This window comes from Sus scrofa, chromosome 4, assembly GCF_054392235.1.
Source record: "Sus scrofa isolate SSC_HxYL_T2T_F1_AM1 chromosome 4, Sscrofa_HxYL_maternal_Yorkshire_Landrace_v2.0, whole genome shotgun sequence".
In the NCBI taxonomy this organism is placed as follows: Eukaryota; Metazoa; Chordata; class Mammalia; order Artiodactyla; family Suidae; genus Sus; species Sus scrofa.
In genome coordinates, this window is record NC_139386.1 from 42,973,898 (window position 1) to 42,988,634 (window position 14,737).

Consider the following 14,737-nt stretch of genomic DNA (forward strand, 5'->3'; position numbering starts at 1 on the left):
ACTTTTCCTGGTGCTTTACTATGTGTCTTTAATGTTTATATATATAGGATATATAAGACCATTTTATCTCCACAACAACTCTATTATTGTCATCTTTGTGAAGAAACGGAGGCAGAAAGGTTCAGCAACTAAAGCGACAGAGCTAGCAAGTGGCAGAGTTATGCTTGGAACTATGGTATTCTGATTTCTGAGGAAACCTTTTTGATTTCTAAGTTATACAGTTGCCTCTTTATATCTATGGATTCTACTTCAGTGAATTCAACCAACTGCAGATTGAAAATATTTGTGAAAAAAATCCCAGAAATTTCCAAAAAGCAGGGCTTAAATTTGCCACATATTGGCAACTATTTACCTAACAGTTACACTATATTAGATATTATAAGTAATCTAGAGATGATTAAAAGTATACGTAAGTATGCATATATGCATAGGTTATATGCAAATACTACACCATTTTATACAAAGGATTAGAATACCCTTGTATTTTGGTATTGGAAGGGGTCTTGGAAATAATCTCCTGAGGATACTGAAGGACAACTGCACTGTAGCTTACTGTGTGTCAGGAACTGCTCTAAGTGCTTTACAAGCATTATTTCATTTAGTCCTCATAATGGTCCTGTATGGTGGATACTGTTATCTTCGTTCTACAAATGGCAAAGTCAAAGGATAAGGAATTTGTCCATGGTCATGAAGTGCCAGAGCTGGGATTTATACTTGGATCTGCCTGATTCAAGAGCCCACTGTCGTAATTTCTATGCTCTACACCTTCTCCTGCATATGATGACTAGTTGCAAGAGTGGGCTTGCCTTTTCTGCTATAGTATGAACTTCTTGAGGAAAGAGGGCTGAGTTCTTCATTTTAGTCTTTCAGAAGCTTTAGCAAGGTTCTTGACACCGAGTGCATGCTCAGTAAATGCCAGTTGAATTGAATGCAGATCAGGACATGCAAGAGGGTCCTCGGAGTTGAAAAGATGGAGAGACTCTGAGATTAAGTGATGAAAGTCTTTTCTTGTGGACGTTGAAGAACTAGGGAGCTCTGAAACTGTCTGACACTAAAATCATTCAAGAGGGTAGACAGTGCTACAGTTGTGGTAACATGCTTAGTGAGGCTAACTAGTTGCCCAGGCAGAGCCACAGAATGGCCATGGCTCAGTGTGGTTACCATTTTCAGGGTATAGTCTTCCGTTTTGCTCTCCCAGAATCTCTCTCTCTGTTCTCTAAAATGATTGGGTTTTCATGTTGACACACTAAAGGTTCAAGGTACTGTTCAATAACCAGAATACCATTCCGTTAAACCCAGTAAACTTGACTGATTTTCTTCTTTTGATTGTAATGGGGTAGTCATCAGAGAATGGCAGAAGGCAGACTAGAAAAAACAGTCATTCATTATACTCTTCTGTTTGGAGAAAATACGTGTGAATAGCAAGGGGATGGTCATCTACAAACCACAAAGGCAGCTGGCAATACCTGTCTAAGCCTCTCCAAGTGAAAGAGTCTGATCTAAGTACGCTTGTTCAGATGGGCCTTATAGTAAGTTGCTCATTAAATGTTAACTGTTACTTTTGTTAAGATGGGTGAGATGGGTTTCTTAGGTACCCTTAACTGGAAGACACTTTTAGAGTGTCTTTTTAACTCGTGTTCTATTTTCATGCTTAGCAAACAATCCTCTCATCTTTTGACTCCCTATTGAATGTGTTTATGGCCAATGAAGTGCTGGTCAGCTTGAGTTGATCTTAGGTTCACTTTACTAGTGTTTCTTCTTGTGAATTAATATTGACAATATTGACATTTTGGAGCATGGTTTCTGTGTGCTTGTTTAAAGGGAGTTTGCCTCAGAAGACAGAATCCTCTCCTTGTGTAATACAGAGCAGTGTTCTCTGGAAGCAAATCATTATGGTTCAATTCCTGGCTTGTATTATCTCTGCAACCTTGGGTAAGCTAAGTAATCTTTTATGCCTAAGTTTCTCTTATTTGAGAAATAGGAAAAATAACAGTACCTACTTCCAAAAGTAGATGTAAGAATAAAAATGAGATAGTGCAAATTAACTGGCACATAATAAACCCTCAATAAATGTTATCTGTTAAGTTCAGTTTCTTGAGCTTGCTAGGCTAGGACCAAACCTTAAAAGTTTGGGAAATAAGATAAATGCTACTAGAAGTTCCATCATGGTGCAGTGGGTTAAGGACCTGGTGTTGCTGCAGCTGTGGTGCAAGCTGCAAGTGCAGTGTGGGTTCCATCCCTGGCCTGGGAACCTGCACCACATGCTGTGGGTGAGGCAAAAAGAAAAAAAAAAGATAAATGGTACCTAGTCATTGAGCCCAGCTCCCTGAGGCGATATTTACTGCTCCTCTGTGGGAGCACCTTGACATTTGAAACACGAACACTTACGTTGCCTCAGATATTTACATATATTTACTCATTGAATGTTTCCAGCAACCCTAAGAAGGTATTAACATTAATCTCATTTTACAGATGAGGAAACTGAGGCATAGAGGCGAAGTAATTTGTCCAAGTGAGTAAATGGTGGCTCTTGCTCAGGGAACCACCTTTTTAATTCATTTGTTAAACTACCTCTTCTTTGTTATAGAGAATGGGTATTTTGCTCATGGAGTTCCGGTCATGGCTCAGTGGTTCACCAACAGGACTAGTATCTATGAGGATGCAGGTTCAATCTCTGGCCTTGCTCAGTGCATTTGGGGATCTGGCATTGCCATGGGTTGTGGTGTAGGCTGGCAGCTGCAGCTCCTATTTAGTTCCTGGCCTGGGAACCTCTATAGGCCTCCAGCGCTGCCCTAAACAAACAAACAAACAAACAAAAAGACAAAAAAAAAATTTGGAGTTCCCTTTGTGGCTCAGCAGTTAACGAATCTGACTAGGATCCATAAGGATGAGGGTTCGATCCCTGGCCTTGCTCAGTGGGTTAAGGGTCTGGCATTGCTGTGAGCCGTGGTGTAGCTCGAAGACCTTGCTAGGATCCCGTGTTGCTGTGGCTGTGGCAAAGGCCTGCAGCTGTAGCTCCAATTTTCCACCCCTAGCCTGGGAACTTCCAAATGCCACAGGCGCGGCCCTAAAAAAAAAAACCAACCAAAAAAGCCCCTCATTTTTCTCTCTTATCTGTAATACTGCTATAAAGTAAGTTTCTACTTTCTTAGTGAGTTTTGATTCCACCCATAAGCGCATCATGAATTATAACATGTGATGCGTTGCTTTGCAAATAATAAAATAAAACATAGGGTTGTTCACCAGCTCTTACATAGTAGGCACCACAGCACATGCCTGTAATTGTGCTTTTCACGTCCCAGTTTTCAAAATTGGCCCAAGTGTTCTCACGTTTCAAAGGACCAGAAGGTAGGAACAACAACTGTATAAAGCACTTCTTCATAAATGTCTATAAAACGGAAGAAGCATGCACGTATTAAGTCCCTGGGCGTTAGCACTGTACCTGGAACATCTAAGGCAGTAGCACTAACATTTCTTTGGCCTTTTAAAAGTGTTTACAAAGAGCCTTTCGGAAGATGCTTAGAACATATAACTGCAGCGCTGAAAGACGACGAAGAAATCGCAAGGTTTTCTCTGCTTTTGTATCTCTTCTTAACTCCTGCGAGTCACAAACCTTTGCCTAGTCTATCTTGCCTGTTGCCTACTGAAGCTTCTCATTACAGCAACCGGTAGTCCCTGAACTTTGCCTTAGAACGTCTCCTGAGTACAGGTTCCAAGGTTGGCTGGAATCTGAGCATGCGCAGGAGCTCAAAAACCCCAGCAGGGGCGAGAGCGCTCGCGGGAGCCACCTCCCTTTCCCTGGCAACAGGAAGCGAGCGAGCGTCAGAGCGCGTGCGCAAACGTGGCCGGGGCGCCGGGGTGGTGGGTTACGCCTGGAGAGCGCATGGGCAGACAAACTGTACGTCCGTTTGTCCGGAGCGGAGGGGAGAGTGGGCGCCATCTTCTTCTAGGCTCACTGAGGGCTCTACCTGTTTTGGGGAGGCAGCTTCGACGAGGAGTGCTCCCCGTCCCCAGCCTTGTGGTTCTGATTCGGCAGCAGCGGTGTGTGTTTACTGCCAAGTGCGAAGCAGTTACCCTTGGGGCGTCGGGGGCGGGGAGGGGTTGGCGGCAGGGACGGAAGCACAGGGAAAGGCGGGGCGGCGCCAGGAACTAGCGTAGCTTCTGCCGTTAGGGCACCCTCTTTCCTTGCTAAACACCGACTCCCCCGACAGCCTCCATGTGGTGTTGTGTTTGCACTTACCAGTCGGCACGAGAGTGAAGATCTCGAAGGATTTCATAGGTATTTTTTTCTTTGCTATGTCATCGTAGTCAGTGGTGGCAGAAAAGCGCTGAAGGCCCAGCTCATTAGGCTTGAGAGGGGCCAGAGTGTTTGAGTTAGGTGTGGGAGCAGTTCACCCTCTGGAGAGTTAGGGTGGAATGTTTGCCCTTGGGACGGTGTAACGGAAAGGCACGGAGGTTGGGCGGTCCAGGTTAATTTGAAGGCTGATTTTGGCTGAAGGTCTGGCGACAGCATCGGATCCCACGTAGAAACTTTGGCTTGGCGCGAAAGAAGGAAGCTCTGACCCCTGGGAGTATGGACAAAGGCTTTGGGCTATAGAAGCAATGCCTTCGGAGGACCCCCCCCCCCTTGAGGATGATGGATGTTATGGGAAAACCTGTGCCGTGTGGATTCGTCTTCACTTACGGTTCCTACTGGGGACTTTGGCTCTGTGTCGTCATGCCTTTGATTTTTATTTTAACCATCTGCATTATAAAAGGATAAAAAAGGCATATCGTCATAAAGAATCTTTGTGGACCGCGGTAGATTTTATTCTGCAGGGGAAACTCATGCATTTAGAATTGGAATGTGCTTCATCGTAACTTTTTTTAAGAAATAGTGGCAGTTTTCTCTCCTTCACCGTGTCTGGAAAATGACTTGCTGTTCTCTAGTTAAAATAAATGGATCTGAGATAATATCTATTTAAATTTAGCATTCCTCCCTTTGCCCTCAGGCTTAATTAGATGCACGTTTCCTGTTGTTTGTGATAATCGTGATCGAGTGGGATGAATGGTGGGATGAAATCAGCAAAATAATTTAAAATGAGCTTGGTAATTTCAGCGACTTGCCCTTAATTGAGCTTTTAAGGACCCACTTTTTTCATAGGTTGAAAGTTCTTACGGATCAGTCTTTAACACAGTCACGAAAATACTTTTATTGCATTTATAAGTAGAAAAATGTAGGTGCAGAGTACTGTAGAGTATTGTTGTGTTTTGCTTTTTTGTGTGTGTAATGCTCCAAAAATAGAATTTTTCGGGTTGCTTAAGGAAATATCTATGGGAACCACAGGAAAGGTGCTCATTTTGAGAGCTGGTCTCTTATAGGTAGTCTCCTAGGTGTTTTTTTTTTGTTTTTGTTTTGTAGAGGGATAAATGGTACATTACTATTTCAAGGGCAAAAAAGTTTAAGCAATAATTATATTTAACTGTGGAAAATTAGAAGACAGTTTTTATATAGTCGAATTGGAATTTATTAATTTGTACTCATGGAACTACTTAGTTAAAATACTGTTTTTAAATTAGGATAAATTACCAGACTGTTTTTTTTTTTTTTTTTTTTACTTTGACAAACAATAAGTATTCTTTGAAAGGACCTCAGCTTTTCTTGTAGGTATATTTATGTTCCCTTTTAAATTTTTTTAAAAAGTTTAAGAGGGATAAAATGTTTATTACACTGCTTTCTAAAAATACTTTAAAGGTAAAAAAGGAGTAGCTTATTTTGTGTAGGAAGGAGTCTTGGGACTTTAATGTGGACAGCTATTCCAGAAGCCATTTACAGTTTCTGTTAAAAATGTTGTAGATGTTGGTTTGCTGAAGAAACTAAGCTTTTTTTTTTTTTTTTTAATAACTTTCAGATTTTTTTCTCTAACAGACACTTTTTCATAACAGTTTTTCGGGTTCACATTAATACTGAGTGGAAGGTACAGAGATTTCCCATATGTCTCCTGCCCCCACACATGTAATGTGCAGATATTTTAACAGTAAACTTCATTAATACATTTTTTTTTGGCTGCACCCACTGCATATGATCTTTAACCATGGATCAAATCTGAGCACCTGCGGCAACACTGGATCCTTAACCCACTGCACCAGCCAGGAGTCAAACCCATGCTCCTGCAGAGACAGTGCCAGATCTTTAACTTGCTGTGCCACAGCAGGAACCCATTAATATTTTAATTATCAATTTGGTATTGATAATTCTGATGTGTAAAATGTGCCAGTTAATTTGATTGTTAGTTGACCTTATAGTTTAAGAAGTTTAATCTATGGACCTTTTTCAAAGCAAAATAAACCTTGTGGACTTAAAGACCATGTTTTCAGACACCACTTTGTGGAAGAGTGGTACTTAAGTGAATTAAAACATTTATTTGCACATTAATAACAAATTTATAATTATTAACTTAGCAGGTCTTTAAAAAAATCTACAGTAAATATTGTTAGTTTGGTATCTCTGTAAGTATTAGATGTAAATTTCCTTAAGGAAATATTAAATTGAGATTTTTCAGTAGTTAATACTGATACCCCCAAATATTCCAAATCAATGTATTTTTATTATATTTTTACTTTTTACTTTGTCATTTGGGTTTCCTCAGAATGCAGAACAGTTGTTTGGAAAGTAATATGCTTACTAGCATAATAAGATTCTGTGTTTATCTGCACATTTTGTGTTTGGCTTCAGATGAATTTTAATAGTAATTGTATTAGGAATTTAAGATGAGGAATAACAGGTGAGCTTAAGATAAAGAGTAGTATTAGTTGAGAGTTTTGTTTTTAGGGATACTTTACTATTTGTCTTAATTATAATGGAATCAGGAAATTTGGGTCCATGCTTGAAAGTGTGGGACGTATATGTAGAACTTAAAATTGTATCCAAATGGTAGCCATTGGTTTGGATTTATTGCTTTAAAAATTGGTTTTTGAATTTGAAACATTAGTGTTTTGTTCATTTGGTCTTATGAAAGGTAGGAGATTTACAGGAGAGTTGGACATAATGAGTTAGATGTTTTGTCTTTTCATGGGTGGAAGTGATGATAGATGTTTGGTGGGGAATTTTTGGTGTTTTTAAAATGTCATTTTACTTGTAGAACAGTTGTCTTTTTTTTTTTAAGTGGATATGAAATGTATATACAGTGAAATGCACAGACTTTACAAGATATTATTCATTTAGCCTTGATAAATTTATATACCTATGTACCCAAAATCCAGTCAAAATATATAATATTTTCATTACCTTTTTCCTTTTGCCTTTTCCAATCAAGGACTGATTGTTAAATTTTCAGGGTTTTTTTTTGTTTGTTTTTTAATTTGCAGATATCTGCTTGGAATTTGTACTTCCTTTTTGCTGAAGGATGATTAATTTCCCTTTGGAACAAAAACAACCATTTTATAATGCCCTTAGTTGTGGTTCCTTATATTGTTTCACCTTTAATAGGTAATTCTGTAGTGAATATCCTAATCTGGCGTTGTTTAAGATCGATTGCAGGGTCCAAGGATTAATTATATTTCATTTTCTTTCCACAGTTAAGTTGCTTTTACAGAATTAACAGGTCTCCAAGAAATAAAAAAAGGTAAGATATCCAGAGCTTAAGGCTTTTCACAGAGGCTTGACAAAAAATGTAAAGTAGAATAGTACATCTAGGTACAGGTGGCTTCTGTACTTTATATCTGGCCAATGATGCACTAGTGGTAGGCATTTTATTATCATGAACAGAAATTATATACTGACCATAGATGGCTTTTCTAAGTATATAAAATTCTTTGTGGTTGGTAAAAGTGTTTAATCCTTAAAGCTCTCTCATGTTTCATAGAAGATAAATCTGAAGATAGTTTGGTCTTGTTGTGAAGTAGCACTTGGCAGACTTACAAAGAAGATTTGATATTTTTGATGCTCATAGTTTATAGGATAGGTGAAATGTTTCTTCAAAGTAGCTGGTTTATTTGTATGTTTAGTTGGGAAAAAGTTTATTCTTTTTTTTTTAAGAATTAGATACATTCAATATCTCTGTGACTCATCTTTTTTTTTTTCATTTATAAATGCTGAGGAAGGTAGGAACCAAGTAATTATTAAAGTTAGTTTGGGATTAGGTACTTCAAAAATAAGACTTGCTATTATGTGTACCTTTCTGTCTGCAGGTCATTATTGCTGTGGTTTGAGCTCAGCATGGCTGTAGTCATCCGTTTACTGGGGCTTCCTTTTATTGCGGGGCCTGTGGATATTCGTCACTTCTTCACGGGATTGACTATTCCTGATGGAGGAGTGCATATAATTGGAGGGGAAGTTGGGGAGGCTTTTATTATTTTTGCAACAGATGAAGATGCAAGACGTGCCATAAGTCGTTCAGGAGGGTTTATCAAGGATTCATCTGTAGAGCTCTTTCTTAGTAGTAAGGCAGAAATGCAGAAGACTATAGAAATGAAAAGAACTGATCGCATGGGAAGAGATCGACCAGGATCTGGGGCACCAGGGGTTGGCAGCTTATCTAATTTTGTTGAGGCGCTTAAAGAAGAAGCAAGTAATTCTGGATATGGCTCTCCAATTAATCAAGATGCTGGGTTTCATACTAATGGTACAGGACATGGTGATTTAAGGCCAAGAAAGACACGGCCATTGAAAGCTGAAAATCCTTACTTGTTTCTGCGAGGTTTGCCTTACTTAGTAAATGAAGATGATGTACGTGTCTTTTTCTCTGGTTTGTGTGTGGATGGAGTAATTTTCTTAAAGCATCATGATGGCCGAAATAATGGTGATGCCATAGTAAAATTTGCTTCATGTATTGATGCTTCAGGAGGTCTTAAATGTCATAGAAGTTTTATGGGTTCAAGATTTATAGAAGTAATGCAAGGCTCAGAACAACAGTGGATTGAGTTTGGTGGTAATGCAATGAAGGAGGATGACATTCCTATGAGGACTGAAGAACATTCTCAACCAAGAGGAATTAATGATAGACATTTTCGGAAACGATCTCATTCAAAATCTCCCAGAAGGACACGTTCTCGTTCTCCTCTTGGATTTTATGTTCACTTAAAAAATCTGTCCCTAAGTATTAACAAAAGAGATTTAAGAAATTTCTTTAGAGATACTGATTTGACTAATGAACAGATTAGATTTTTATATAAAGATGAAAGAAGAACAAGATATGCCTTTGTGATGTTCAAGACTCTGAAAGACTATAATACTGCTCTAGGTTTACATAAAACTGTTTTACAATATCGCCCGGTTCATATCGATCCAGTTTCTAGAAAACAGATGCTGAAGTTCATTGAGTGTTATGAAAAGAAAAGACCAGCCTCAATAGAGAAAGAGAAGCTTGGACACATTTCACAAAAATACTCTCAAGAAGGCTACTCTGGCCAGAAACTGTGCATATATATAAGAAATTTTCCATTCGATGTTACAAAAGTTGAAGTGCAGAAGTTCTTTGCAGACTTTTCTCTTGCTGAGGATGATATTTACTTGCTTTATGATGACAAAGGAATTGGTCTGGGAGAAGCATTGGTGAAATTCAAATCAGAAGAACAGGCCATGAAAGCTGAACGTTTAAATCGTCGAAGATTCTTGGGGACAGAGGTTTTGTTAAGGCTTATATCTGAGGTACAAATGCAGGAGTTTGGTGTAGATTTTTCTTTAGTGTCCAGTGAGAGAATACATGACCATTCACAGTCGTGTGATAGAGATGATCATTTCCATTCATTTGATTCAAATGATCTACCGGTATACTCAGTTGGCCCTTCTGAAAACTTAAGGCATCAGCAAGAGGACTTGAGGCAACTGGACAGTTTCAAGCATTCCCAGGGGGATTTCCGACTGCCTGATAGGCGCCCTCCAGGAGACTTTAGGCATTCCCCAGAGGATTTCAGGCGCTCTCCGGAAGACTTTAGGCGCCTTCGGGAGGAACATTTCAGGCGACCACCTGAGGATGACTTCAGGCGTCCTTGGGAAGAGGACTTCAGGTACCCTCGAGAGGAGGATTTCCGGTACCCTCGGGAGGAGGACTGGAGGCGGCCACCAGAAGAGGATTTCAGACGGCCTCCCAAGGATGACTTCAGGAGACCACCTGAGGAAGACTGGAGGCGGCCCCCTGAGGGAGACTTCAGACGGCCACCTGAGGAGGATTGGAGGCGGCCTCCCGAGGAAGACTTCAGACGGCCTCCCCCAGGAGAATGGAGGAGACCACCTGAGGAAGACTTTAGGCGGCCCCCTGAGGAGGATTTCAGGAGACTTCCAGAGGAAGACTTCCGACGGCCCCACGAGGAGGACTTCCGGCGGTCTCCTGAGGAAGATTTCAGGCATTCTCCAGAGGATGACTTCCGGCGGCCACCTCCGGAGCACTTCCGGCGGCCGCCACCGGAGCACTTACGCCGGCCACCGCCAGAGCACTTCCGTCGACCGCCTCAGGAGCATTTCCGCCGGCCGCCCCAGGAGCATTTCCGACGGCCGCCTCAGGAGCATTTCAGACGGCCGCCTCAGGAGCATTTCAGGCGGCCACCCCAGGAGCATTTTAGGCGCCCCCGAGAGGAAGATTTTAGGCACCCACTGGATGAAGATTTCAGGGGCCCTCCCAATGAAGACTTTGGGCACCCTCCTGATGAGGACTTCAGGAGTCCCCAGGAGGAAGATTTTAGATGCCCTTCTGATGAGGACTTCAGGCGGCTCCCAGAGGAAGACCTCAGGGAAGCTCCGGAGGAGGACCCTAGACTTCCCGACAATTTTAGACTTTCTGGTGAGCAGTTTAGGAGCCCCCCTGATGATTTCAGAAGTCATCGCCCTTTTGTGAATTTTGGTCGCCCAGAAGGTGGCAAGTTTGATTTTGGAAAGCGTAATATGGGAAGTTTTCCTGAGGGGAGATTTATGCCTGATCCGAAACTAAATTGTAATTCAGGTAGAGTAATACCCATTAAGATAATGAATCTTCCATTTAAAGCTAATGTTAATGAAATTCTAGACTTTTTCCATGGTTATAGAGTCATACCTGACTCAGTTTCAATACAGTATAATGAGCAAGGACTACCTACAGGGGAAGCCATTGTTGCCATGATAAACTACAATGAAGCTATGGCTGCTATTAAAGATTTGAATGATAGGCCAGTTGGCCCCCGGAAAGTTAAGTTAATTTTGCTTTAGAAAGCATTTCTAAATTCAGTTACCTCCCCACAGTATTGATGCCGTAAAATGCATTTATGTTTTTTTAAAGTGTTGATTTTTAATTGTCTCATGAAACATTTAAATTTTGACTGTGAATAGAACAAATGTAAATAGTAGAATGTGAATCTGGTCTTCTTTTGCTTGCAAATTTCCATTCACTTTTTCTAACTTTAAATTAAAATGCTCATTTTTTTTTTTTCACAGTGGAGAGAACTAATTCCCTGAGTGCATTAATTTTTGTTGATGTCATAAGTAAACGTCAAGACTTGTATAAAGTAGAACTGTATTTGGGGAAGATAAGTTTTATATCCACTTTTGTTTTCATTCTGTAGTTTACATTTTTATTCAAACTGTATAAAGAAGTGGTCAGTGACTGATTGTTCAGGGTTAGCATTTTCATTGCTAATTGCCTGCAGACTTAGTGCCCTTTTCCTTGTCTGAGACATTACTGTGTTAATAAGCCTCTCATTAATCATAAGTAGTTCAAAATGGACAGACTGTGAACTTGAAGTTTACTTATGTAAAAAACTTAGCAAATTCTTAAAGTTTTCATGTTCATAACTTTCAAAGATTTATAAAAATAAAACTTGCAACTAAATAGACCAACTAATTAACTTGTATTTGTATAAAGAGGGAAGAGAATTACAGCTCCTTTTGTGATGGTTTCCATCAGCTACATTAAACAATATTTATAATAGGGACCAAACATTATGTGATAATAGTGTAGAGTGCTATGTATAATTCTGGTTTCTTCCAACATCTCATCAGCCAAATTGGTAAGATTTACTCAAAATACTTAAAAAAGTAATTATAGGTACAAAAGGACTTTCAGGCTTATGCTGGGAAGAATCTGATAAATGGATATAGTTTGTGTTTCTTGGAAGAACTTACTGATGATTCATGTAATTTGTAATTTTTATTAGGTTTTCATTTCTTAATTTCAAAACTATTCAAAGAGTCAATGATTAAAACTTAACGACTTCTGTGAGACTGAATTTTGACTTCTTTGATATTTGACATTTAGTGTAAACATTTTGCGAACACTGGATTTGATTTTCTGTAGCAAAATAATATTAATGCTAACATCAGGAACTTACCATGTGATAGGCAGTGTAAGTGCTTTACATGCATAATGTCAATATTCCCTAAGAAGCTGAGAGTATTTACTTCACAAATGAGATAATGAAATTTAAAGAGTTTAAGTAACTTGCCTAAAGTCATAGCTAGTAAATCTTGGAACCAGTTTCCACCCAGGCAGACTACTGACTTCAGTTCATGCTCTTAATACTTTGGCCTACTAACTTTGTTAAATGGTATTTTTAATTTTAGTAATACTGTACTAAAAATATTTTCAAGAGTAAAGAATATTTTCTTACCTACAGATAAAATGAGTATGCCCAAACATTGTTAATAGAAGACAGAGTTATATATCCAGGGCTTCCCTGGGAAACTTAACATTATATATTGGCTTCTAATTTAAAATTGTCCATTTTATTAAACATGATTTGACTTTGGCCTTTTATAGTTTACATAAAACAAAATTTCCTCACATCTGTGAGATATTTCCCACATTGATCAAATAAGATTAAAACTTGAATTTATTTACAGTAATTTAGTCATTTAATAGTAAAGTATTGCAGATGTAGAATACTTAGCCAGTTAGTACTTAAGTATTTTGGATTAATCATTAGTTATTTAATGAAGTCTAAGAAAAGTCAACCAAAGTTTCTGTGTTTTTAATTATGGTGAATATCCTGCTTGCTAGTAGAATGAATAAACTGGTAAATTTGGTTCAGAAAAGCACATCAGTATGGCTCTTGAAACTAGTATACTTATTAGCAGCTGGGAGAATGACAGTAGGAAGAAATGATAATTTCAAATGCTCAAAGATTATATAGATTGACTTATTTGATCAGATTTCTTGAGGAATGTTATTGGGAGACTTAAAAATGCTTCTAAAATATCAATAAATGCTAAAATGAAGCTTAAAGTAACACTTAATATGGAACTGCTTTTCAGTCTAGGTTAGGGTGGGACCGGTGATGGTAGATTAGAGGCTAACACAATGGTAAACACAGGCTTTGTATTTCGATTGTAAAGTTAATGGATTGATATGAATAATTTTACTCTCTTCAGTTTAATGTATTTTTTAACTTTTGAAAATAAGATTATTATAGAAAGCTGACTTAGGCTTGCGAGCCCTTTTGCTCATCTCTTCCCAACTCTGCCTTCAGTGATGGGTTAATATATTGGCTTTGATAGGAGTAGTTATACCATGGAAACTGGTAAATACAGAAAATCAGGACTTTCCACCCCAGAGAGCCAGTTTACCAGCATACCACCAACTTCAATCACATAAAAGAGAATGGTGTACTAATTCCTCCTGTACCCACTGCCCAGCTTCAATGATTCTCACAGCCAGTTTTGTTTGCCAATACTAGATAGATCAGGTATACTAGTGGCATACTGGTTCTCTAGTTTAATACCCAGTGGCATTTTAGTTATCTTAAAGCCAAACATTTTTGTCTCGAAGTTATCTGAAAAATACAGATCATGTCTAGAAGTAAACATAATCCCATAAGCAAGAGATAGGTAAGAATCACTATATTAGTAGTGCCCACATCACTTGCTGAGAACCCTGTAAAGAGCACTGGCTTATAGGCACATGTGTCTTAAGCAGTGACCCCATTGCCTCTCTCTTTGTATTTAAATGTTAGCTAACATTTATTGAGCTGTAACAGAGACTATATGATCTTTAATTGTATATGATTAACTGTGTCACTTAGTCCCAATAACCCTAATAAACCTACTCTGAAGATAGGAAATGGAGTCCTGTAGCCAACTAGTCAGGTTGGTTGCTTTTTTGCAAGGAAGCTAAAGAAGTTTTTACTTTTTTTGGGGGGGGGGGTCTTTTTAGGGCTGAGCCTGCAGCATATTGAGGTTCCCAGGCTAGGGGTTGAATCAGAGCTGGCCGCTGGCCTACACCATAGCTCGTGGCAATGCTGGATCCTTAACCCACTGAGGCAGGCTAGGGATCGAACCTGCATCCTCATGGATGCTAGCTAGTCGGGTTTGTTTCTGCTGAGCCACGATGGGAACTCCAGAGGTTTTTACATTTTTAAATGTGGTTACAGAAGTATCTTAATAGCCTTAATTTTGTCTCAGCTCACAAATTAGAAAAATATTTATTGTGTAGCCCCTTAAGAAGTTTGCCAGCCTATGTCTGGTTTAAAGTTTAATGTTAAGTTGAAGGTATTAATATTTCTTTGTCCTTAGAATATTTTTTTGAAGTAGAGCATATGTTTTATGTCAGAATTATTTGCTCATTGCTTTACACATCAGGCACTGTTTTAACTTTACAAATAGGGCAACTGATTCCAAGAGAAGCGAGCTACTATCACATGCAGCAAGGGGAATTTTTCTTTTCCCAGCCACAACACCAGGATTAAATACTGAGAAAAATAAAAATAGTGATATCCTCAGTTTCTTAAGAATATCAATTTATTTAGTTTTAAAATAATTTGAATATTTTATTTAAAAGTAGTCAAGTAATTTTAT

At 38.9% G+C, this 14,737-nt stretch overlaps 1 protein-coding gene across 7 annotated transcripts; it reads left to right on the top strand.

The window, feature by feature from the left end:
- Positions 1-3,835: 3,835 nt before the first annotated feature.
- On the top strand, positions 3,836-12,174 carry RBM12B (RNA binding motif protein 12B). 7 transcript variants are annotated; one of them, XM_085022038.1, is made up of 5 exons: positions 3,911-4,041; positions 4,212-4,279; positions 7,348-7,468; positions 7,558-7,604; positions 8,170-12,174. In XM_085022038.1, the coding sequence occupies exon 5, from the start codon at positions 8,198-8,200 to the stop codon at positions 11,156-11,158; it is 2,961 nt and encodes a 986-aa protein (XP_084878164.1). In that variant the 5' UTR covers positions 3,911-4,041; positions 4,212-4,279; positions 7,348-7,468; positions 7,558-7,604; positions 8,170-8,197; the 3' UTR covers positions 11,159-12,174. The 7 variants fall into 7 exon arrangements, with proteins under 7 accessions (XP_013852064.1, XP_084878164.1, XP_084878162.1 ...); XM_085022036.1 differs by having other exon boundaries at positions 3,911-4,279; XM_005662972.4 differs by lacking the exon at positions 7,348-7,468.
- The last annotated feature ends 2,563 nt before the right edge of the window (positions 12,175-14,737 follow it).